Source organism: Tinamus guttatus, unplaced genomic scaffold (assembly GCF_059628265.1).
Source record: "Tinamus guttatus ecotype Peru unplaced genomic scaffold, ASM5962826v1 Tinamus_guttatus_pri_ptg000282l, whole genome shotgun sequence".
In the NCBI taxonomy this organism is placed as follows: Eukaryota; Metazoa; Chordata; class Aves; order Tinamiformes; family Tinamidae; genus Tinamus; species Tinamus guttatus.
The window spans coordinates 66,075-90,098 of record NW_028288816.1 but is presented as its reverse complement, the minus strand read 5'-3'; the positions used below and the strand labels follow the sequence as shown (position 1 = coordinate 90,098).

Sequence of the window (24,024 nt, the reverse complement as noted above, 5' to 3'; positions counted from 1 at the left end):
TTGACAGTTGGGAGCCCATGAGGAAAGGGGCCGGGAGGTGGGGGTCCACGAATGAAGGCTCGAGGGGAACAGGGTCTTCGGGTAAAGCATCCTGCAGGTTGGGGCCTTCGGGTGAAGGGTTCAGGGGAGGGGACCCTTCCGAGGACGGGTGCAGGGAAGAAGGGTCCAGGGACAACGTGTTCAAGAGTTGGGGGTCTATGAATGAAGGGGTCAGGGAACCAGGGACCAAGGGTCATGGGTTCAGGGAAACGGGGCCCACGGGGGAAGTATTTGGGAGGTGGAGGCCCACGGGGTAAGGGTGCTGATGCGGGGGGACCCTTGGTGATGGGTGCTGTAGTTTTGCGCCCGTGAGAATTGGGTCCTGCAGGTTGGGGAATACAAGTTGTGGGGTCTGGGATCTGGGGTCCACGGGGGATGGTTACTGGGGGCGGGGGCCCACGGGTGAAGGGTCCAGGGCAGGGGGCACTACGGAAGGAGGACCCAGGGAAGCAGGACCCACGGGAGAAGGGTTTGACAGTTGGGAGCCCATGGGGGAAGGGGCCAGGAGGTGGGGGTCCAGAAATGAAGGGTGCCGGGTACCAGGGCCCCCTGGTGATGGGTTGCATAGGTGGGAGTGGATGGGCTCCTGGGAATGGGGGCCCATGTGTGAAATGGTACTGAGGGGGATGTCCCATGGATGAAGGGTCCCCTGGGCCTAGCCGTGGGCCTGAAGCAGCCTGATGTTTAGAGCAGGCGGCTGAGGGATCCTGGGGACTTGTTCCCACGGGTGAATGGTCACTGGGATATTGGCCTGGGGTGGAGGGTCTTGTGGGTGGGGGTTCTATAACGATGCAGACGTGGTCGGGAGTTTTGGGGATGAAGGGGCCTGGGGTTGGGAGCCCGAGGTTGAGGTGCCCAGGTGGGACGTGTCCCTGAGTGGGGGGCCCTGGTGTTGAGGGCCCGGAGGTGACGGGTCCAGCTGGTTGGGACCCAGCAGGGAGGGCTCCTGGTGCAGGTGGCCCCACAGCGAGGGCTCCTCGTGCTGGGACCCCCAGGGTGGCAGGTCCCGGTGGCAGCGCCCCAGGGGCACTGGGTGCCGGGGGCCGCAGGGCGAGGGGCGCCGCGCGCGGGGGCACCTGTGCGGGGGCTCGCGGGGCCGCGGGCCCCGTCTGCAGCTGCAGCTCCGGCACGGGGGGGGCGCTGGGCCCCACGGCCCCCTCCAGCTCCTTGGAGCGCAGCACCCGCGGGGAGCCCTGTGCCGGGCTCGGTGTCACCAGGAGGCACCCAGCAGTGCAGGGGGGCAGGGCCCCCTTCCCCCTGGAGCCCCAGCCACTCCATGGAGTTTCTCTCCTGCCCCAGGAGCCCCTGGCAGCTCTCCAGACCCACTGGAACCCCCAGCTGCACCACAGGGCACTTATGGGATCCCCTCCAGACCCACGTCTGCACCCCAGGGCAACCACTGGAGCCCCAGATGCCTTGGGACCCGCCTGCACCCTGGGGCAGCCTGGGAACCCCACAGACCCACTGGGATCCCCCCGTTGCACCTTGGGGAACCCTTGGTCTTGTCCAGACTTCTTGGTACCCCCACCTGCCCCTGGGGCTCCATGGGACTCCCAGACCCCTTCAGACCCCCTGTGGCACCACAGGACACTCTGGGGATCCCCAAAACCTTGCAACCTACTGCCTGCACCCTGGGGCACCCAGGGGACTCCACCAGATCCTTTGGGCCCCCCTGTGCAGCACAAGGCACCTTTGCCCCCCTGCAGCCCTGTTGTCACCCCCAGGCCTGCACCCTGAGACACCCTTGTTGCCCTCCAGACTCACTGGGACCCCCCAGCAGTTACCCTGGGACTCCCTTGCTCACCCAGACCCTTTGGGACTCCCCTGCTGCACCCTGGGGCACCCATGGAACGCCCAGAGACCCATCAGAACCCCCTGCCTGAACCTTGCGGCACTCATGGGACCCAAACAAACCCCTTGGGATTCCCCTCTTGCACCACAGGGCACCTTTGGAAACCTGCCCCTGCTACAGATGCCTCGTAACCCCCTGCCTGCATCCTGGGCACCCTTGACCTGCCCCCCCTGCCCCACACACACCCACTGGGACCCACTCCTGCACCCTGGGCACCCTTGGAACCTCCCAGACACACTGACATCCCCCTGCCTGCATCCCGGGCCACCAATACCCATTGGGATCCCCATGTTGCACCATGGCAACCCCAGGCCCCTTGGAACCCCCATGTTGGACCCCGGGACACTCATGGGATCCCCAGATCCCTTGGAATCCCTGTATCGTAAACTGGGGTACCCACGGGACACTGCTGACCCCTTGGGACACCCCAGCCTACACCCCGAGGCACCCATGGGACCCCCAGACCCTTTGGGGCTCCCCTGTTGCACCCTGGAGCATCCTTGGGGCTCCCAGACCCCTTGGCTCCATCCTGCCCATGCTCTAGGGTACCACTGTTCCCCTCAAGACCTGTTGGGACCCCTGTGTGCACCCTGGAGGACCCGTGGTCCCTTCGGACCCTTTGGAACCCCCCCGTTGCACCATAGGGAACCACTGAACCCCCACTCCCACCCCAGACCACTTGGGACACCCCTGTTGCACCCTGGGATCTCCCCAGAGACATTTAAACCTCCATGTGGTACCCTGGGGCACCCACGGGACACCACCCCCCCAACTCCTTGTGACACCCACGTTGCACCCTTGGAATCCCCTTGGGACCCTCCTGCCTGCAGCCTGGGGCACCCCTGGGCCCCTCCAGGCCCCTCAGAATCCCCCTCTTGCACCACAGGGTGTCTTGGGAAGCACCTGGAACCATTTCCCAACCCCTGCCTGCACCCCGGGACAGGACCCTTGTGCCCTTTGGACTCCGCAGTGCTCTGGGACCCTCACCAAAAGCCCCGACGATCCATCCCATTGGTACCCCCTCCCACCAGCTCTGCCCTGCGACAGCGATGGGACCCCCCAGACCTCAAGTGCCAGGGGCCCCTTCGGCACCTTCCCCACAGACCTCTTTGAGCCCCCCAGATCCCCTGGTGTCCCCCCCGGGGGAAGGAACCCTTCGGTCCTGGCTCTCCCACCCACGGGACCCCCTTGGGTCTCACCTGGGGCTCGGCAGTGGTGGCGTCGGGGTTCTTGGCCACTCTGCGCACAATCCGCAGCCTCTTCAGGAAGGCTCTGAAGAACCTGGGGAGGATGGGGGGCAGTCAACGGACAGAGCGGGGGCCCCGAAGCCTGGGCCCATTCCCATAATCCCAGCAGGAGACATGGGGACCCCGGGCAGGGTGCGCACGAGCACACGTGTGTGCTGCAAGCAGGTGTCATGGGCATGTGCACGAGCACCAGCGTGTCTCACATACGGGTGACGTGACGGTGATCACAGGCACCCACGTGTCTCACACACGGGTGACGTGACCATATGCATGAGAACACGTGTCCTGCACACGCAGGATGCGAGTGTGCTGACGAGCACACACGTGTCACAGGAGGCACTGGGGGGAAGGGGCACCCGGGGTGTCTGTCACCCAACGCAGGGGGGTACCCGGCCCCAAGGGGGCGGCTCTGGGGGTGCCACAGGGGACGGCAGCACCCAGGGGGGCCCAGCGGGGCCGGCACCCACGGGGCGGCTCCCGCCGCCGCTCACCTCGGCACGCAGCCGGCCGAGCTCCGCTTCCCCATGGCGGCCGCGCGCAGCTCCCGGGCCCCGCCGCCTGCCGCGCGCTCCCGCACAGCCCAACGGCCGCTGCCCACAACAGCCGGCAACGGCCCCAGCCTCCGGCTGCGAGGCCGCGGGGCCCCGGCCGCCCCTCGCGCCTCGGGCCGCCTCCAGCCGCCGCCTCCCGCGGTCCCGAGCGCCTCTGGCCGCACGGGGATCGTGCAGGGATCGGTCGTGCGGGACTCGCGCCGCCCGCAGCCGCCGCCGCGCGCCTCGCTGCGGCCCCGGGGCCGCCGCCGCCTGCAGCCGCCGCTGCCCAACGGCCGCGTCACGCGCTGGCCCCGCCCACGGCACGCGCTGCCACGCCCCCAGCCTCCCGCCGCGCGCTCATTGGCTGCTTCTGCCGCTGCCCCGCCCACCTGCCAGCGGCGCTCAGTACCTGCCCCGCCCCTGGGCCCCGCCACCGCCACCTGATTGGCTGCAGATTAATGAATATTCGATAACATCGGTAACATTGGAGCCCAGCGCTGCGGCTGGTGCCAGCAGGGGACGATCATCTGTGGGCTGGAAACGTCCCACTGCAGAAGCCTCTGCTCCCGCCACGGAAGAGGACAGGACACCTGCCCAGGAGCAGGAAGTTGGTTCGTTTCCTCCTGCTCCACGGGCTCTTCATGGAGAGTTAATCCATGCACCAAATGCCCATGGAGAAGCTCCTGGGATGCAGCGGGGTTCAGTTCCCTCCTCTGTGCTCCGCAAGTTCACAGGAGGTTTCCCCTTGACTAAATTTTATGTCTCTCTGCATAGGAGCTTCCTGTCTAAGCTCGTAATCCATAGGGATGGAGAGAGGGTGGCAGCTGGACACACACAGACACCTTTGGACTTTTGAAGGGACAGAGTGGTGGTGGGGTTGTGTTTCCATGTGTTTCCTAAGTAAAGCAGGACAAGGCAATGGGCAGCCTTACGCCAGACTTAGACTTCAGAAAAACATTAAGTTGTGTCTTTCTTCTGAAGCTGGGGTCTGTCAACAGTACACCAATACACCCAAGGGATTGCAGCATGAAAGGGCCTCTGCTCTGCCTGTGCGCTCTGTGGGCTCCAGGGGAGGAGGTCAGAGGCCCAGCGTGGTCTTTCAGGGACCAAGGGCTGCATTCGGGGTTCATGTCCCTGGGAGCACTGCCGCTGGAGGTGCAGAATGGTCTCTGAATTGAATGCCTGGGGCTGTCACACAGGTGACAGTGCTGATGACAGATGCCCATCCTTGTGGAAGGGAACCTGAGGCTCCAGGAGAGCTCAGGAGAACCCCGGGGATGCCTAGGGGTGGCAGTGAGTGCAGTCTCACCAAACATGGGGCAGCCCATGGTAGAGTCCCCCACAGACCACGCAGCAAATGCAGGCATGCCTGGGGAAAGGAGGGCTCGGCAGTCCCTGGAGAAGCAGGGGGGACACAGGAGGAGCAGGGAAGGAGGACTGGAGAGTGATTCATGCACTCGCAGTGGAACACCACAGGCCAGCGCAAACGCACACCTGAAAACATCTCCTGCTCTTGCAAGAGCCTGGGGTCACCCTGAGAACCATAGACACATGCGAGCCGTGCCAGTCGTGAGCAGCCCTGTTTGGCCAGGTCTGCCGCCCAAGCCACCCACCAAGGCCAGTGCGGAGTCAGGAGTCACCCATGGCCTTAGGGTCCCACAGCCCCAATAGTCTTTCCATGGAGATTTTCCGAAAACAACTGACATGGAGAGAAAAAAACTTCCAAGAGTTTTATTTGCAGCCGGCGATGGCTGTTTCCACCTAGCGCTCGTGTGGGCACATGGGTGCTCTGGGACACGATGCAGCAGCATCTCTGTAGCCCCCAGGACACAGAGTCTGTTGCTCTGCACCAGCCCCACTCTGGGGATCCTGCCGGGCTCTTTCAGCTGCGCCGCTCCTCTCGCTGCCCCGCGATGCAGCGGCAGCAGAACGCTCTGCGCAGAGCCCGAAGCGCCGTCCTGAGCCGCGAGCGCCATCGCCGGGGAGCCGCGACGTCCGGGAGGGCAGCGATGCCTGCGGTGGGAAGCAGAGCTGTGGGCAATGGGCTGCACGGGCGCAGGGCTGCACCTGCCTGTCCCTGCCGCCAAGGGCTTCCCGAGGGGTTCTGTCCTTGGCACAGCAACTCCCGAGCGCTTCCTGCTGCCGGCCTCGGTGCCACCCCCTGTGCCAGGACAGGCCACTGTCCCCAGCAGGGCTCTCCACGCGGGTACGTACCTGGCTCAACGTCAGCTGTGGGGCTGCAGGAGGAAGGCTTCTCCTCCTCCTCTTGGGGCTCCAAGGCCACCTGCATGGGCAGAGCAAGAACACGCACCCGTCAGCCGTCAGCTGGCCCTGCTGAGGGTCCCAGTGCCCCAGGCTGCACAATGGCAAAGGGTTTGGATCAGAGGAGGCTGCCCATGGCTGCACATCCCAAGGGAAGGGACCTGTGGCTGGCATGGCAATGGGACAAGGCTCGTTGTGGGGCCGTAGCAGCAGGGCTGGGCTGGGGGAATGGAGGCAGCCGGGGGCGTGTGTGGCACAAGGGGGCTCGTGCCCTGGTGTGGAGGGGGCTGCTGCTGGGGCTGCCCCTTCCCTCCTTGCTCGGCATCCAGATCCCAGGGCTGAATGTGACGTGGGCTAGAGCAGACTTCATCCTTGTGCCTTTGGCACTGGGAAACGGAGAGGAGCCGGCATCTCCCCATGGAGACATGGCAGAGGGCAAATGCCTGGGGTGACAGTGGGATGCCATGGGCAGAGGGGTCCCAAGGGATTGGGCAGCTCTGGGCACCCCCTCTGCTCCCCCCAGACCCAGCTCACAAGGCAGCTCCCTGGGCTGTCACATTGTGACTCCGCCCGATACTCTTTTCACTCAGAGACCCAGTGGCTGGTTTGCCCTTTACGGAGGTTAAAGCTTGCTCTGTCTCCCTGTAGTCTGCCCTGTTAGCCAAGTCCTTAATATATGTACAGATTGTATGGACTGTGTCATATGGATTGTATGGAGTGTCATTATTTTCCATGAAACTGTGCTCTGCCTTACTTTTTTTGTTTGTTTGTTTCCTTGTAACTAGAAGAAGATCCCCCTGTGCCTGTTGGCAGCCAGTTGTCTAAGTAAAGCAGGTGGGAATTGGGGCAGGTGAGCTATAACCTTGAGTGCAGAGTTAGGTGGACTAAGGCTGACTTTCAGCAAGAGTGATTTAAATTCCCAAGAGGCTGATGAGAGAAATGGTAGGACTGGGGAGATGGAGAGGAAGATTGTGCATACAGTGCCTGATCTCTGGGACACTGCTTTTCCTACATGTGCTGACTTCATTAGGAGTCACTCTGGATGGCTATGAATTGGATGATGTGCTGTCACCTATTCTTTAGAATAATACTAGAAAACTTCAAAAAGATGAAATACTTGTATATGATTGTTGTCTTCATCTTTCAGCTACACTCTCCAAACCTCTCCGATTAGCCATGGACACTTGAAGGAAATAGCAGGGAGAGTCCTGGTTTATCAGGGCTTTTTGCTTTTTAATGAGCTCCATGCAGTACTTGGAGCTGAGTCCGTGAATTGCAGCTATTGAAAGGAGATTGAAGAAATCAGTGAAGAAGTCAAAGTCAGAAGGAAACCCTAAAGTTTTGTAGAGCATTAATGGATCCCACTGAGGCCATTAACTACAACAGCTCACCAGGGGCTGGTTAAAGCTAAAAAATATAATCATTGGTAATAGTTAGGTAGAAAAAATACTCAGGTGGCTCTGATGCTGAATACACCCTCGATGTGTTTTGTCAAGGAAAATGGCCACGCATGGGCAGAGAAACCCTGGGAAGGGAGATCCTTTCCTCCATTTGTTGCCCATGTCTCTTCCTGGCATCAGTGTTTGGGTAGGGGTGTGCAATGCTGAGTGCAGGACAAACACACGACACCTCCCAGGGTCCCCAGAAGGATAAAGGGGGCAAAGAATTCCTGATGATTCGGGGTAGGCCTCGCTGACAGGCACAACAGCCATAGTCAAAAGGATAAAGACCTCCATTCTGTTGGGGCCTTGGCAATGCCCTTGACCATCTCTACCACAGGTCATCCTAGACCTGCTCCTGTGTCCCTGCAGACTGTAGACACCCAATCTGCTTCCCCAGCAAGTTCTCACAAGAGGTTCTCCTTCCCTTCATTGAGAGCTTTTCCATCCTCAGTGGCTGTTTCTTGAAACACAAAGCCATGGGTGGTGACAGACTTGGTCTGGGTGCCCTGTAGCACCACTGCTCTACCCTTCAAGTGATATTTCTTCACTTGGGGCGAATATAATCTTGTGTATCACAACAGAGTGCAACAAGAGGAACTGAAGTGCCAGGGCCTGAACAACAGGCCCGAGTCGGGGTTGACTTAGAGATGAATACGGCACTGCCTTTGCAGTGCACAACACTCACCTGTAGAATTGCTCTTGCCAGCTTGCATGGAGGCTTATTAAACTGTAGCTTTTTTAAGCTCTCGTGCAGCTGTTTTTGACCTTGAAGGGAACCCTCCCATCCGAGGCCTGGGCTCTGACCAGGTCCCCATCCCACATGATAGGGAAAGGATGCCACATCAGATGTTACCGCTCACAAACAAAATGCAAGTTATCATGATTTGCTGATTTGGCTCGGTAAAAGATGGACACTCTTGCCGTGATTTTGGAGACCTCACAGGTGGTTGCACCACGTTACACCTCCCAGTTGCCGGGAAGGTTCTCCAAATCCTCGCCACAACAGTGAGCGTGGATCTGGATGACAGTAACATATTTAGGCAATTGGTGATGTATCTTTTAATCACTATTCTCTTTCTCATATAGTAATGGATAGGGGCATTACCTTGCTTATTTTGTCTGTTGCTAAAACCAGTGTGTAGTAAGCTTATTTTGTTAAATGTATCATTCTGTACTGACTTAATATTAATAGTGAAATAAGACCATTCTTTCCAGTGGCGTCTGGTTTTTCCTGTTGCCCCATCTGCCCCAGAGCTGTGCCGGTGCTCTTCTTTCTCATCGTGCTCCTTTGCATGCCCCAAGCCCCTGACCCTTATGGCCCTGAGCAGCAAGTGTGTGTTACAAGCAGGATGCAAATTATTGCCTGATGACTTTTGAAAGAAGGGAAAGATGCCTCTTCTCTTGCTGCTCTCCAAGAAAAAGCAGCCCAGCCTGAAGCAGGCAATGCCTGTAACAAGACCAAGGAAGGTAGAGCAAGGTCCTTCCTTGCGCTCAGCTTCTTCTATTCCCAGTTGTCACTTTGACCATGCAGGTGGCAGGTGAAGTTGTCTGAGGTGTGAAACACAGGAATAACACCAGAGGAGAAACTGCCACTTGTGCACTTTGAGATGTGATCGTGACACATGCAATGGTGCAGTGTGACAAACAGAGAAGGGGTAAAGGGAAGCAAGCTAACCATCAGGAGGCATGAAAGCAGTGTGAGAAGCAGTGCCATAAATGCAGTATTCCAATGTGAGCCCGTTTTTGCATCTATTAGAGGGTTATCAGAGAGTCTCTGATGTGTGAAGGTTGCTTGCCAAGGACCAGAGGTACAAGCAGTGTAACTGGAGGGACTCGATTTCTTCCAGTTCATGGAGCTCTGTCAGACATGGGCACTGAACAGTGCAAGAGAGTGCCCTCAAAGCCCATGGTTTTGGGGGTGTCCAGTTTGCTGAAGTGAGCCCTACTCAGATCCTCCTCCAGCAAGGGAAACTCTTCCTTTCCCCATTTCTCCATGGTCTCCAGGGCCTAGGATTCCTGAGGGTCACTCTTAGCACTAAAGCCTGAGGCAAAGGTGGCCTTTTCTGTGTCCTCTCTCACCAGGGCTCTTGACCCATTTAGCAGCAGGCCCGTATTTTCCCTAGTCTGCCTTTTGTTCCTGCTGTAGTGCTGTATTGTATTTTAAATAATATTTTTTTATTATTTTATCAGGAAGGTAAGAGTAAACATTGGGAAAGAAATAAATGAAGCACACATGTTTCATTCCAAGTACATGGGAATGACAAGTGACTGCACACAGGACAGGTTTTGGCACTGACATTGTACCCATTGAGGAAGTTTCCTCAGTGCCTCCTTGAGCTCCTTGTTCCTCATGCTGTAGACAAGGGGGTTCAGTGCTGGAGGCACCACTGAGTACCAAATGGCCAGTACAGAGAGATCCAGAGCTGGGAAGAGTATGGAGGGTGGGGAGGGGGGAATAAAGTGGCTAAGGGTGACATTTCACTGCCCCTGTGACCAGGGTTGGGAGTCAGACCCAACCAAATGGGTATCACGACCTCTAATCCCTCCGGGGGACTGCAGATGACTGCACAGTCCAGGGCACCTGGACTGCAGAGCATTTCCAAGGGTGCTCGTTGTGTCCAGTTGTGCCTATACATCCTGCCCGTGGTATTTCATAGATGGTGACCCAGGGGGGCTCTCCGTTCTCCCTTCTTCCTGACAGTTGAGTCCACACTGCCTCTCCAGTGACTGCAGAGTCCTCTTTTGCCTGTGAATACCCAGTGCTTTACCTCTAAGAAACTCCATCTTTGAGGATCTCTCCCTTTATGAGGCTCTACTCACAGTCCATCCCAGGCAGATGCTGTCCCAGGAGGATCTCTGTGCTCTCCTGACACCTCCAGCTTCCCCTCCATGAGAACAGCTGTCTGACACTGTGCCTGAATACATAGGAGAGCTGTGCATGTGTAAATCCATGACCATTCAGCGTCTCCACTATCCTTGGACTCTGAGAGGTGAATTCCCAAACCAGCCCTTGGTCTCTGAAAGATCATTACATGATTCTGAGCTCTGTGTTGCTGAACCCATGGAGAATCCTGTGCAGCAGACCCTTGAGGGGTGCAAGTCCTTGGGCCTATTCTTGACAGCAGCTTTGGAGGAAAAGCCCAGCTTTCACGCACTGTACTGAGAGAAATTACTTTATTACAGAGATACTGCTAGGGATCCAGTCCTTGTCCAGCATTCGACACAATTGAGGGTATCAGGTGAGACAGAGCAGACACCGTAAAAAGAGGAATGATTACAAGTAGTTGTGTAGCAACATGATAACAATTATTATCACTAGTAAAAGTCATAATAAAAATAACATGAAGAAACAATGGTCAATCCAGTTACAGGATACAGAAAGAGTCATCTTTGGAGAGATGTGGAAAAATTATCACTGCTTAGAAAGGTCCATGAAATCACTTTCCTAATGGCATCCTTGAGCTCCTTGTTCCTCATGCTGTAGATGAGGGGGTTCGCTGCTGGAGGCACCACCGAGTACAGAACAGCCACCACCAAATCCAGAGCTGGGGAGGAGATGGAGGGGGGCTTTAGGCAGGCAAATGCACCTGTGCTGACAAACATGGAGACCACAGCCAGGTGTGGGAGGCACATGGAAAAGGCTTTGTGCTGGCCCTGCTCAGAGGGGATCCTCAGCACAGTTCTGAAGATCTGCACGTAGGACACCACAATGAAAGTGAAACACGCAAAGCCTAAACAGACACTAACCACAAGAAGCCCAACTTCCCTGCGGTAGGAATTTGAGCAGGAGAGCTTGAGGATCTGGGGGATCTCACAGAAGAACTGCTCCACCACATTTCCTTTGCAGAGGGGTAGGGAAAATGTGTTCATGGTGTGAAGGGGGCCATAGAGAAAACCAGTAGCCCAGGCAGCTGCTGCCATTCTGACACAAGCTCTGCTGTCCAGGAGGGTCCCGTAGTGCAGGGGTCTGCAGATGGCAACGTAGCGGTCGTAGGCCATAATGGTGAGGAGAGAATACTCAGCTGATATGAAAATAGTAAAACTTAAGAGCTGCCCAACACATCCCAAGTAGGAAATAGCTCTGGTGTCCATGAGGGAATTGTGCATGGATTTGGGGATAGTTGTGGAGATGAAGCCAAAGTCAAGGAGGGAGAGGTTGAGGAGGAAGAAGTACATGGGGGTGTGGAGGTTGTGGTCGCAGGCTACGGCTGTGATGATGAGTCCGTTGGCCAGGAGGGCAGCCAGGTAGATGGCCAGGAAGAGCGAGAAGTGCAAGAGCTGCAGCTCCCACTTGTCTGAGAATGGCAGGAGAAGGAATTCTTTGAGGGAGCTGCTGTTGGACGTTTCGTCCCCATACATATGGGAAACTCACCCAAACTCTATTAAAAAACAGAGACAAGTTAGGAGATACTCTTAAAAGGAAAATAAACAAATTAATGGCATTTTCTTATCTATTTGTCTCATTCCCAGATCTCTGAGGCTCGTGCCTCTTCTAGCTAGAAAATGATGTGACTCTAAAAAGCGAGCAGCCCCTGCTGAGAGTAGAGTCTGGTTTCAGTTTTCCCATCTCTGACCCTTTCTACATGCACCTGAGGGAGGTCTCCACACTCCCCTTTTAGCAAAAAACACACAAGAGCTTTTTCTGCTGCCCATTTACAGCCTCCCACCATCACTTCCATGCTATCAGGATTTCCATAGGTTCCCCATGGGTCACTGAGATACCAGATATGCCATGAGAGAGCAGAGGCTTTCTGGAGGGCAGGTGGCAGCCTGCAGGACACCACAGGGTAACAGCCAAACGATTGTCAGGATTTAAGAAGGACTTTCCTTAAGGGACAGTCAACTCATTTCCCTGTACTGCATTTCCCGGGCTCCACAGGACAGAATGGGGCTGTAGAGACCTCACTCCCTTGGAAATCCCTCTTTTCCACTACTTGTAGCTTTGGAGCTTGAACTGCAACTGGATACTCCCAACCACAGAAAGCAGAGAGCAAGAACAGGAGCAGCATGGACAGGAGAAGGATTAAGGAGCAACACCATGACCCTGCTGCCAAGGGAGGCAAGGAGAGGGACAGAGAGGCATTCTGGAAAACCTTCACTTTACCAGCAGGGTATGGCACCTTGCAGAGGGGGACACTGCAGCACTGCCTTTCTCAGCCCTTTGGTGGGGAGGCACCAAAGAGATGCCCCTCTCCTCTGCCACAGCTCTGGCTGCAGAGTTCAGCCAGAGTCCCATGCCCTGCAGTTCCTTCTCCTTCCCTGCCCATCTCTGCTGCCTGGAGCTGTCCCTGCTGGCAGCAATTTCTCTGTCCCAGTGTCTTGTCCCTGTCACTGCTCAAAGACCCCATGTCACCCTCTGGGTGCTCAGTTCTGCCCTACAGAAACCTCTGGCAATGTCCAGGGCCAGGTCTGTGGTTGCAGGTTGGAAGGAGCAGGTCACACAAAGTCCTAGCATGCTGCAAAGAAGATGCTGATGCTGCCTTTAGACTAAAGTGGGGATGGAGTAGCTCACTTGACGTTTCTCACAGACCTATTAATCTCTCAGAGGTAAGGTTTACAACTCCCAGCCCATTGCCAAAACAGAAAACTTGTTCCTTCATTCTTCCTGTGAAAATTAGGAAAGTGAAAGTGCAGAGACATGAAGGAAAGCTCTTCTCCTTCAAGCAGCTCTTGTCTTGCTTTTCCTCTTGAAAGGACCCCTCAGACATGTCCTGCGCATGTGCTGGAGCTGTGAGCACAACCTGACCCCTGCAGCACCTCTCAAAGGCAGAAAGAACCTGCCCTGCCAGGGATCTCTCTTCCCACCCAAAGCTTCTCCCCACAGCACCACAGGGAGCTCCCTGGAGAGGCTGTGCTGACCCTCACAGGTGGCAGAGTCACTGCCCTGGGCAAACAGCACCATGAGGTACAGGGACACTGCTCTGAATCACAGCCCCAGGCAGACCTTGGTGCACTCCCTGCCTTCACAGCCCTACAGCCCTGTGTTCAAGTGGCACAGCCAAGAGGAGCATACCCTGATCCTCTGACCATGTGTCAGGGAATCCCTGCCCTGAAGCATCTCCTCCTCCTGCTATGTCCTGCTTACTCCAGGAAAGAGACCATTAAAAATCCTATGAGCCATGGTTTGGTTGGGATGCAGACACCCCCTCCAGGAACCTCAGCAGCATTGCCCTGCAGACAGAGACTCACTGTTTCAAGCGCTGTGAAGATTTCCCCCACAATGAGCTCTGCTCCCGCTCCACACTGCCGTTCCCCTCTCGCTGCCTTCTCTCCTCTGCTGTCCGCAGCAGCAGGCAGTGCCCGCAGCCCTGCTGCTCTTGGCACAGGAGCTGCTCCTGCACTCGGCTGTCTCTGGGCAGTGCTGCCAGGCTGCCACGAGCTGCCTCCGTCCCAGGAGCCTGGCCCCGCTCAGGAGCAGAGGCCCAGCTGAACTCACCAATTTCTCTGTCCCTCGTGCTCCCTCCTCCTGGGGAATGTTCCCTCAAGCAAACTAAAATAATCATCTGTTTTCCTTTTCTCATGAGTGGAGAGGGATTCCAACATTGCAATTTATTTCAGCAAGGAATGAGGAGCTATGAAAGTTGTGAATGTCCCACTCTGGAAGAATGATTTTCATCTCACAATCAGACAGGGATGCCTAGATGGGACAAAATGAACTCACTGAGACGTGGTTCAGGTTTTGTTTAGGATTAATCAATCTGGGCATTACAGAATTCAGACCCCCCAGGCTTGGGTCTGAAGTGATATTTTGATTTTTCCTGTAAATTCCACAGACGCCATCGGTGGGATTCCCCTTGCCAAAAACAAAGTGAGCAAAACACAGAGGTCTGCATGTGTGCTCTGTCTAAGATCCCACTATAATCATAGGGATAATCATTGGAGATGGAAGAGTCAGTCGCTTGCACACAGATATCTGGCGATAGCTGAAGAGACAGATGTGGTCCAAGGCAGATGTGCCACACACAGATGTGGTGTCAGTGCCTGCTTGCTCTGATGCAGGAACTGGGGGATCTGCATCATCCTAGAGGATGAGGTGAGGATGAGGTGGGGAATTGTCTTGGCTATCTGAAATGACCTCCTGGTGCCAAACACAACTAGAGCCCCACTCACTCCAGCTGAGGCATAGGAAGATTCCAGTATTAACCAGCAGCTCTTGTAATTCAGTGCAGACACTTGATTTGATGGCGTTGAAAAGTGCTGGAAGAGCCTTGTCAGATGCCTGGCTTGTCCAGCTCAATCATATGTCTCTAGCAGATTGGACCTACAGGGAAACTATCCCTGCCAACAGGGAGCAAGTGCTCCAGAGAATCCTAGGGTTCCATCCTGAACCCAAATAAATGAAATCCAGCACTGTCTGTAGGGAAAGTCCATCCCGTCTACATCCATGTGTGCTGCATAAATGAGAGGCACATCACACCAAGGTATTTTGAGACTCTTTGCACTCTCAAGCCCTTCTTGCTCTCCTCCCCTCAACTTCTGCTCACTCCATCATATTATATGAACAGGGACTGGGCTAATGAGGACCTCAGGGTGGCTGGATCACAGGCTGTCAAGGTCCATGGACATCGTCAGGGGCACCTTGTCCTTCCTGGAGATCTGTGCAAGAAGTCTGTCATAGGTCCAGTATAGCCACAGAGTCACCTCAGGCAGAACCCCCTTTCGTGCTGTTTCTCCATGACCCAGCTCTGTGTCTTCCTGGCCTCAGACACTGCTGGATTCACTTTCTTAGTGGGAAGCTGCTTCCACCATTGCATTGTTCCTGCTATATATGACGGCATGGCTCTGCTCTGAATTGGGCCATTGCACACCCAGTGTCTTTGCCTCTTGGTAACAGGTTTCTCTGTGACCATTCTGTTCTCTGTGCCACAGCTGAAGCTCTATAGCCCAAATATATGCAAGTGTAGGCAGCCTGAAGTAGAGGCAGGAGCACATGAAGATGGGCAAGCTGTCGCAGGCCTGAAATATCATTGGAATGGTGGTCAATGGACGATGAGGGAGGATGCCTTTTGTGTGAAGGAGCATATTGGATGTGTGGAGCTCTTCCTTGGAAGAGGCAAGGTTTGAAGTGAGAGCTTGTGGGTGAGCATCTCAGGAGGGAGCTCTCCTATTTCTCAGCAGTATAAAAAAAGTCTGTGGATCCGTGGCCCTGGTTCTTGTTGGGCAGACTTTAATCCCCCTATCAGGAGCTGGAAAGGCCAACTGCAGGGTGCAAGCAGTCTGGGAGGCTTCTGGAGGACATTAAGGAGAACTTTTTTGCACAGCTGCCAGATGGGCTGATAAGGACGATGCTTTCTGGTATCTGGACATTTCAAACAAGGACAAACCAATCAGGGATGGGATAGTCAGTGTCTGCCTTGCTTACTATGACCATGAGAATCTGGAGTGCCTAATGCTGAGGGGAGTGCAGAAGGACAGTAGCAGAATAGAGACTGGGCTTCAGAAGAGCCGACTTCCTGGCCTGTTCAGGGGTCTGGTGGGGGATCCCAGGGGAGGCAGCTCTCAAGGACATCAGAGCTCAGGAAAGCCAGCAGGTCTTTAAGGACAGACCTGCCAAGCATAAGGATGGGTCATTCCGATACTCACTGAAACTATCAGATACCTCAGGGCACTCAAACCAGCAGATACCGCTTGGGTAGACTGGGATCTCGTTACTTAGCTCCAGGCTAATAGGGCAATGTAGAGGAGAAAAAAAGGCAGAGAGAAAGGCAGAGGCATTTAGAAATATTGCCCAGCATCACATTACAAGGACAAGTGCAGGGTCCTGCACCTGTGGAGGAATAACCCCAGACACCAGTATATATTAGAGGTTGACCTGCTGGAAAGCAGCTCCACAGAGAGGGATTTGGGAATCCTGGTTGACAAGTAGTCAACCATGAGTCAGCAATGTACCCTCGAGGCCAAGAAGGCAAATGGGATCCTGGCCTGCATCAGGAGGAGTGTTGCCAGCAGATGTTGCCCCCTCTCCTCAGCTCTGGTGAGGCCTCACCTGGACTATTGTGTGCAGTTCTGGGCTCTGCAGTACGAGAGGGACATTAAGCTTCCAGAGAGGGTGCAGCATAAAGTGACCAAGATGATTAAGGGACTGGAGCATCTATTGTATGAGGAAAGCCTAAGCGAGCTGGGCCTGTCTGGAGAAGAGAAGACCGAGAGGAGATCTGATCAACATGCAGAAGTACCTTAGGGGTGACTGTAGGGAGGATGAGGCCAAACTCTTTTTGGTGGTGGCCAGTGACAGGACAAGGGGTAATGGGTGCAAGTTGAAACACAAGAAGTTCCATCTCCATGCGAGGAAGAACTTTACTGTGAGGGTGACTGTTCCGGATGGGCTCGGGATTCGGCAATAATCACGCCAGAACGAGGTGACTACATCAAGCATTTATTCAGCTGAAAGCACCTAAAAGCAGCAAAGTATGGATAACTACTCACGAGGCGATACCTGCCTATCTGGACCCGAACGTCCTCTCGAGCTGGCAGACGAGAGAGAGAGTTGCTGACCGGCTCCCGCGGAGACAGCGTAGGCCTCAGAGTTAGGAGTTTCTTCTCTCCCCCGCTCTCTCCACACTGTCCACTTTTATGCCCGGTGCATCCTGGCACGTAGGGTCAGTACAACCCAGGAGGCAGGCCGGGGGGCGGACAAACGCCGCCTCTAGTTGCACAACTCTCCTTGCCGGGTGCGCAGGCGTTCATGAAAGTCGGGGGTCCCAGCCCTCAATTTGAGGGTCCTGCCTTCCTCCTCCTCTTCCTCATTTCTGGGTGTTTGACCTCCAAAGCTAGTTTGGAGGATGCCTGCGGTTAAGTTGGCTACAAGCCCAGCCGAGCGGCCGCTTCAACAGGTTTCCAGGGAGGGCTGCCTGTGAACCGGGCTGAGCAGCTGCATCCCTGTTACTTATCGCTCAGCCTGGGCAGGCAAACATCTTCTTTCCCAAGGTCTGGCCTCTTCTTCTCACAGGAGATTTTTATGACTCTACAGACCATAGAAATTTCCATCTCCAAGACAGTGCCAGAGCCCTGGAACAGGCTGCCCAGAGAGGTTGTGGAGTCTCCTTCTCTGGAGATCTCCAAAGCCCACCTGGATGCCACCCTGTGCCACGTGCTCTAGGTATCCCTGCTTGAGCAGGGACATTAGACTAGATGATCTCTAGAGGTCCCTTCCAATGCTAACCACTCCGTGATTCTGTGAACTTGCGGCTGGGGACAGTGCCCATCGTTTCCCTTACCACATCTTCAGATTGCAATTCAGCCGAGTCTACGTTAACTCACCCATCAGACAGGGAGGGGAATTACTGCAGCACAAACAGCCTGGCAATCATCAATTACTAATGCCACTGCTCTTGTTACACCATGCTCACTTAGGCACTGGGTTCATTTAGCAGCCTAAAAGATCTTGCTGGACTCCCTAGTCCAATGGTAGCTGGCCACAAGTCTCTGCTCCTTGTCTACATTCGATGTAGAAGATCATGCTCACAGCAGCACAAATTCCTGGTGCTAAGTGCTTCTCTCCCTCCTCTTGATTAAGGAGCTGCCTTTCTCCAGGGCTGCAGAGCTCCGCAGGTGTCAGCCCCTCCACGGGCCACCCTCAGCAAACCCTCTCGTCCCCGCCGCTGCTGCTGGCCCCTCACTGCTCTGGCAGCAGTGACCTCAGCGTCAGCACCCGCCGTGAGCCTCCTGCTGGCCCAGCAGCTCCTCGGGCAGGGGGACCTCGCTCGCGCACAGCCCAGCGTGGGCTGCTGCCGCCGCGGGCTGCAGGGACACCAGGTTCCTCGGCAGAGCCGCCCCGGCCAGGAAGGGGCTGCTGACGTCACAACCAGCTGCGCGGCCTGGCCTATCAGGGGCTGCGGCAGCAGTGACGTCACCAGCCGACGCCCACGCGTCAGCACAGAGCCAGCCCTGCAGAGAGCAGGGGCCTCCCGGCAGCGTCCCCGCAATGGCCTCCGTGTCCCTGCCCGCTGCTGAGACACCCCTGGCCTCACAGGCAGCGCCTGCTGCTGCCCCGGCAGCTCCGCGCACACAAGGGACCTCCCCGCGTGTCTGCACCAGACCCCGCTGCCGGCCGCGCTGCTGCTGGGACAGGAGCGGCCTCAGAGCCCGTCCCCAGCCATGGGCCAGCGCTGGCCTCGCAGCTGCTCTGCCAGCAGGGACCTCCCAAGGAACTGCCCAGCCAGGCGCCTCTTGCTGGCCTGCCCGGGACTCAGCAAAGAGCAGAGCTCACGGTCACCCTCACAGACATGGATGGACCTGCTAATGCCTGGTGCTGTCCAGTCAGGAGCACAGACAATGTGACCCCCCTCCCAAGCAGGAGCAGTGCCATGTGCCTGCTGCTGGCCTCCCAGGTGCTTACAAACATTGACTTGACCAACATCTGACTAGATGATCTCCAAACGTCCCTTGCAACCAGCGAAAGGTGCCTTCTCTCACTCAAGCCCCCTTGAAGCTTGCTTATGAGCCAGCAATGTCCCCTTGCTGCCAAGAAGGCCAGTGGTCTTCTAGGGTGCAGTAGGAAGACTGCTTCCAGGAGGACAAGGGAGGTCATCCTGCCTCTCTACTAGGTCCTGGAAAGGCCACCCCTTGAGTCCTGTGTCCAGTGCTGGGCTCCCCAGTACAAGAGGGACATGAAGCTACTGGAGAGAACCCAGCATAGGTCCACAAAGTTGATCAGGGAGCTGGAGCATTTCTCCTATGAGAAGAAGGTGAGAGAGCTGTGGCTGTTTTAGCCTGGAGAACAGAAGGCTGAGAGGGGATCTTATCAGGGTGTGCAAATACCCGAAGAAAGGATGCCAAGAGCAGAAGAGGATGGCCCAGACTCTTTTTAGTGGTGACTAGTGATGGCACAAGAGGCAACAGGCACAAATTGAAGCACAGGAAGTTCTGCCTGAATTTGAGGAAAAGCATCTTGACTGTGAAGGTGACAGAGCACTGGCATGGGTTGCCCAGAAAGGTTGTGGAGTCTCCTTCTCTGCAGATATTCCAGACCTGCCTGGACAGGATCCTGTGCATCGTGCTGTAGGTGACACTGCTTGATCAAAGGGGTTGAACTAGATCATTCCCAAAGTTCCTTCCAACCTCAGCCATTCTGTGATTCTATAAAGGGCCTCCATTGAAATATATCATCTTTTTGACCTGAATGGATCTGCCTGTCCCTCAGCTTTATTGTGTGTGTGAGTAGAAGGCATTTGAGATGGCCAAGGAAATTCCTGACCTGGACTCAGCCGAAGCACCAGAAAGATGAGGGTATCACACTTGGTCCATCAGAGTAAGCACACACTGGCACATGCCTTGGACCACCCTTGTCTCTTTCAATGTCACCAGGTATTCTTGTGTGAACAAGTGACTTCATCTGCAGTGATTCCATTAGGAGCTTAGACAAGGAGCTCGCAAGCAGATGTCTGTGTTGTGCATGTTTATCTTGCTAAGGGGAATCCCAACTTCCATGTATTTGTGGAGTCCATGGGAGTTAGCCGAATCCCTCTCCAACCCAGGGGCTGCTAAATAGGCATGTGCTGCTCAGAATAAGTCACCTGAATCCACACCTGCACCATGTGTCAGGGAGCTCCCTTCTTATCCCTCTCTGGGTATCCTGCATAGCTAAGAGATGTGAATTGTGGCTTCCAAAATGGGACATGCCCAACTTTCATAGTCATCCTCTGATGAAAGTACTTGCAATATTGGAATCAGTCTCCCTTTACTCTTTAAAGATAAAAAATAGGTGATTATTTCAGACTATTTGAAAGAACATTTCCCAGGAGGAGGGAGCACAAGGGATGAAGAAATTCACGAGTTCAACTGCTCCTCTGCTCCTTAGTGGAGCCAGGCTCCTGGGACAGAGGGAGCTCATGGCAACCTGTCAGCACTGCCCAGAGACAGCCGAGTGCAGGAGCAGCTCCTGTGCCAAGAGCAGCAGGGCTGCGGGCACTGCCTGCTGCTGCGGACAGCAGAGGAGAGAAGGCAGCGAGGGATGAACAGCAGTTTATAGAGTGGAGTCGGGGCAGAGATTGCTGTGGGTGAAATCTTCCCAGCCCTTGACACGGTGAGTCTTTGGCAATGCTACTGATGCTCCTGGGGGGTCTGCTTAACCCATCTCATATCTTCATGAGTTTGTTTGTTTTTTAAGCCTCAATCTCCTGACTCAACCAGTGCAGAGGAGGAGGTGATCCTTCATAACAAGGATTCCCTACCACACTGTCATAGGATCTGGGGAGAAGCTCCGGGTGAACCAGCAGAGCAGATTCCTTCTCCTGCTGAGAGGCTGCTGTGTGGGTCAGGGCTACCCACAGCTCCATCTTCCCATTTTGAGAATGGAGTTTTCCAGACTTGTCTCTGCATGGTGGGAATGGATTTGTAGCAGCCAGGGTTAAAAAAGGGTCACAGTTTATTCACAATCACACTGAAAGATAGATAAGCTTACAAGAAACCTCATCAAGTGCCTTTAGCCCCTGTCAGCCTACAGACAGCACCAATAGCCCCTTTCCAGTCTTAAGATCTGCTCTGTAGCACCTGCAATCAGGGAGGTGCCCCAGGAAGTTTCCTGCTCTTCAGAACTTTCTGTAGCCAAGCTGAGTGCCCAGTGGGATGGGGTCTGTGGGGACAAAGGAACAGCTCTTAGCAAGGACATCTCCAAGCAGCAGAGATATAGCCCAAGGCAAGAGGAAGCTAATGCCAAGATCTCATGTGAGGTTGGAGTCCAGGAAACTCTCTGCCAGCTCCTGCAGTGCAGATGCTTCCCCCTCCGCCAGCACCCTGCACCTTTCCTCTGGCACCCAGCAGATACTCTGCCAAAAAGGCCATGGCATGGAGGGCACCAGCTGCCTTTTTGGCAGTGGGAGCCCCGGAAGAGGAGAGGAGCAGCTCTTCTGCCACCTGCCCATTTCCTAAACACCAGCAAAGGAGCTGAGAACAACCACCCTGTGACTTCTCCATCCAGGAGCTGCTGTGTGCAGCCAGGTTAGGGCAAGGCCTTCCTCAGGGTGCCTCTCTCCTGCTGCCTTTGCAAGGCCAGACAGAAGCAACAAGGTGTTGCTGTTTGTTTCCCTCTTGGGCTGGGATGCTCTTGTTCCTGTGCTTGGGCTTTGTGGGGAAGAAATTTGCAGCTAGAGCCTGACACAGATCCTGTGGTTTGTTGCAGAGCTGTCTCCAGTGGAGATAAAAGACAAGGCTCCCTTCTCACCCCTGGGGCTCAAAGCAGCACAGTCCATGAGGCTGGGGAAGAAGCTCAGTGTCCTTTCAGGAGACCCCACATTTAAGACCCTTGACTCACCTTGGGGTGTGCTGCTGGGATGTGTGCTGCCCTTTGGAGGGACACAGATCTTCTCCAGAATGTCCGTGATGGCTGAATGTGCTATGCAGAAGCCACAGAGGGTCTAAGGTAATGGAAATGCTGCTGGGGTGGGGGGCTTTATGTTGGCAGCTGAGCTAAGCATTGTGTGCCTTTGTCTACAAGCTGGGTGCTGAGTTCTCTGTCCCTACCAGAACCACATCACAGTATCCCTATTCTAATCATTGGGGCCATGTGCTATGTCACACCCTTTCCATCACTTTTTGGACAGCTGAGAAAGGGAGGTGAATTCACTGTTCTATAAGATCTGTAGATCTGTGTTGTAAGTGGACACTAAAATCATCACAGGCTGACACAAGAGATGTCTTCTACCTAGAGAGGTGCTCACCCACAAGCACCTCTCGGTGGTGGGAATGGAAGCGATGAAAGACCAGTGTGTTGGCACTGTGGTAGGGCACAAGGAGAGCTTTTGTCTCTAAGGTCTCAATAGTCTTCACATGGAGAGCAGAGGAAAGGGTGTGTATTCCTGCCCTGCAGAGCAGACAAACAAAGCACAGACTCTCCAAAAAAATGAAGTAATTGCTTTTATGGTCAAAATGCCTCATAAATGAATGTGAAAATGTTGAAGTGCCCTTACACATCATACCAGAACTGATCTCTCTGGAGCCCATAGATGGAGATTCCTGCTGCTCGTGGAACACTCAGCCAGTATGAGCTGGAACTCCAGACAGAGAGCTGAACTAAGATATTGACAAGAAGGAACATGTGTGTACATCTGCATCTGTGTCTGCATAGGTGGAAGAGGGTGTGAAAACGTCAAAGAGTTTTGATAAGAAAGGTCTCTCCTGACATGTCACTGTCTTTGCCTCTTTGCACAGTCCCACGTAACTGGAGGCAGCTAATGCCCAACAGCAGCTCCCTCAATGAGTTCCTCCTCCTGCCATTCTCAGACATGCGGGAGCTGCAGCTCTTGCACTTCTGGCTCTTCCTGGCCATCTACCTGGCTGCCCTCCTGGCCAACGGCCTCATCATCACAGCCATAGCCTGTGACCACCGCCTCCACACCCCCATGTACTTCTTCCTCCTCAACCTCTCCCTACTTGATGTTGGCTGCATCTCCATCACTGTCCCCAAATCCATGCACAATTCCCTGAGCAACACCAGGGAAATTTCCTACTTGGGATGTACTTCACAGGTCTTTTTCATATTTTTCTTACTTTCCGCAGAGTTTTATCTCCTCACTGTCATGGCCTACGACCGCTACGTTGCCATCTGCAGACCCCTGCACTACGGGACCCTCCTGGACAGCAGAGCTTGTGTCAGAATGGCAGCAGCTGCCTGGGCCAGTGGTTTCCTCAATGCTCTCCTGCACACTGGGAACACATTTTCCCTACCCCTCTGCCAAGGCAATGTGGTGGAGCAGTTCTTCTGTGAGATCCCCCAGATTCTCAAGCTCTCCTGCTCAGATTCCTACCTCAGGGAAGTTGGGTTTCTTGTTGTTAGTACCTGTTTATTCTTTGGGTGTTTCATTTTCATTGTGGTGTCCTACGTGCAGATCTTCAGAGTTGTGCTGAGGATCCCCTCAGAGCAGGGCCGGCACAAAGCCTTTTCCATGTGCCTCCCGCACCTGGCCGTGGTCTCCCTGTTTCTCAGCACAGGCGCATTTGCCTACCTGAAGCCCCCCTCCATCTCCTCCCCATTACTGGATCTGGTGCTGGCTGTTCTGTACTCGGTGGTGCCTCCAGCCCTGAACCCCCTCATCTACAGCATGAGGAACAAGGAGCTCAAGGATGCCATTAGGAAAGTGATTTCATGGACCTTTCTAAGCAGTGGTAATTTTTCCACATCTCTCCACAAATGACTCTTTCTGTATCCCGTAACTGGACTGAGCATTGTTTCTTCATGTTATTTTTATTATGGCTTTTACTAGTGATAATAATTGTTATCGTGTTGCTACACAACTACTTGTATTCATTCCCCTTTTTCCGGTGTCTGCTCTGTCTCACCTGATACCCTCAATTGTGTCGAATGCTGGACAAGGACTGGCTCCCTAACAGTATCTCTGCAATAAAGTAATTTCTATCAGTACATTGCATGAAAGCTGGGCTTTTCCTCCAAAGCTGGTGTCAAGAATAGGCCCAAGGACTTGCACCCCTCAAGGGCCTGCTGCACTGGATTCTCCATGGCTTCAGCAACACAGAGCTCGGAATCATGTAATGATCTTTCAGAGACCAAGGCCTGGTTTGGGAATTCACCTATCAGAGTCCAAGGATAGTGGAGATGCTGAATGGTCATGGATTTACACATGCACAGCTCTCCTACGTACTAAGGCACAGTGTCAGACAGCTGTTCTCATGGAGAGGAAGCTGGTGGTGTCAGG

At 54.8% G+C, this 24,024-nt stretch overlaps 1 protein-coding gene across 1 annotated transcript; it reads left to right on the top strand.

Annotated features, from left to right (window-relative positions):
* The first annotated feature begins 22,479 nt into the window (after nt 1-22,479).
* Nucleotides 22,480-23,505, top strand: LOC148594212 (olfactory receptor 14A16-like). Its single transcript, XM_088527358.1, has one exon. It carries the CDS (start codon nt 22,495-22,497, stop codon nt 23,503-23,505), a length of 1,011 nt encoding a protein of 336 aa, XP_088383484.1. The 5' UTR covers nt 22,480-22,494.
* Nucleotides 23,506-24,024: the final 519 nt, after the last annotated feature.

What these genes read in the sequence shown, in the direction of transcription:
- LOC148594212 (XM_088527358.1), top strand. Translation starts at nt 22,495, where the DNA reads ATGTCACTGTCTTTGCCTCTTTGCACAGTCCCACGTAACTGGAGGCAG.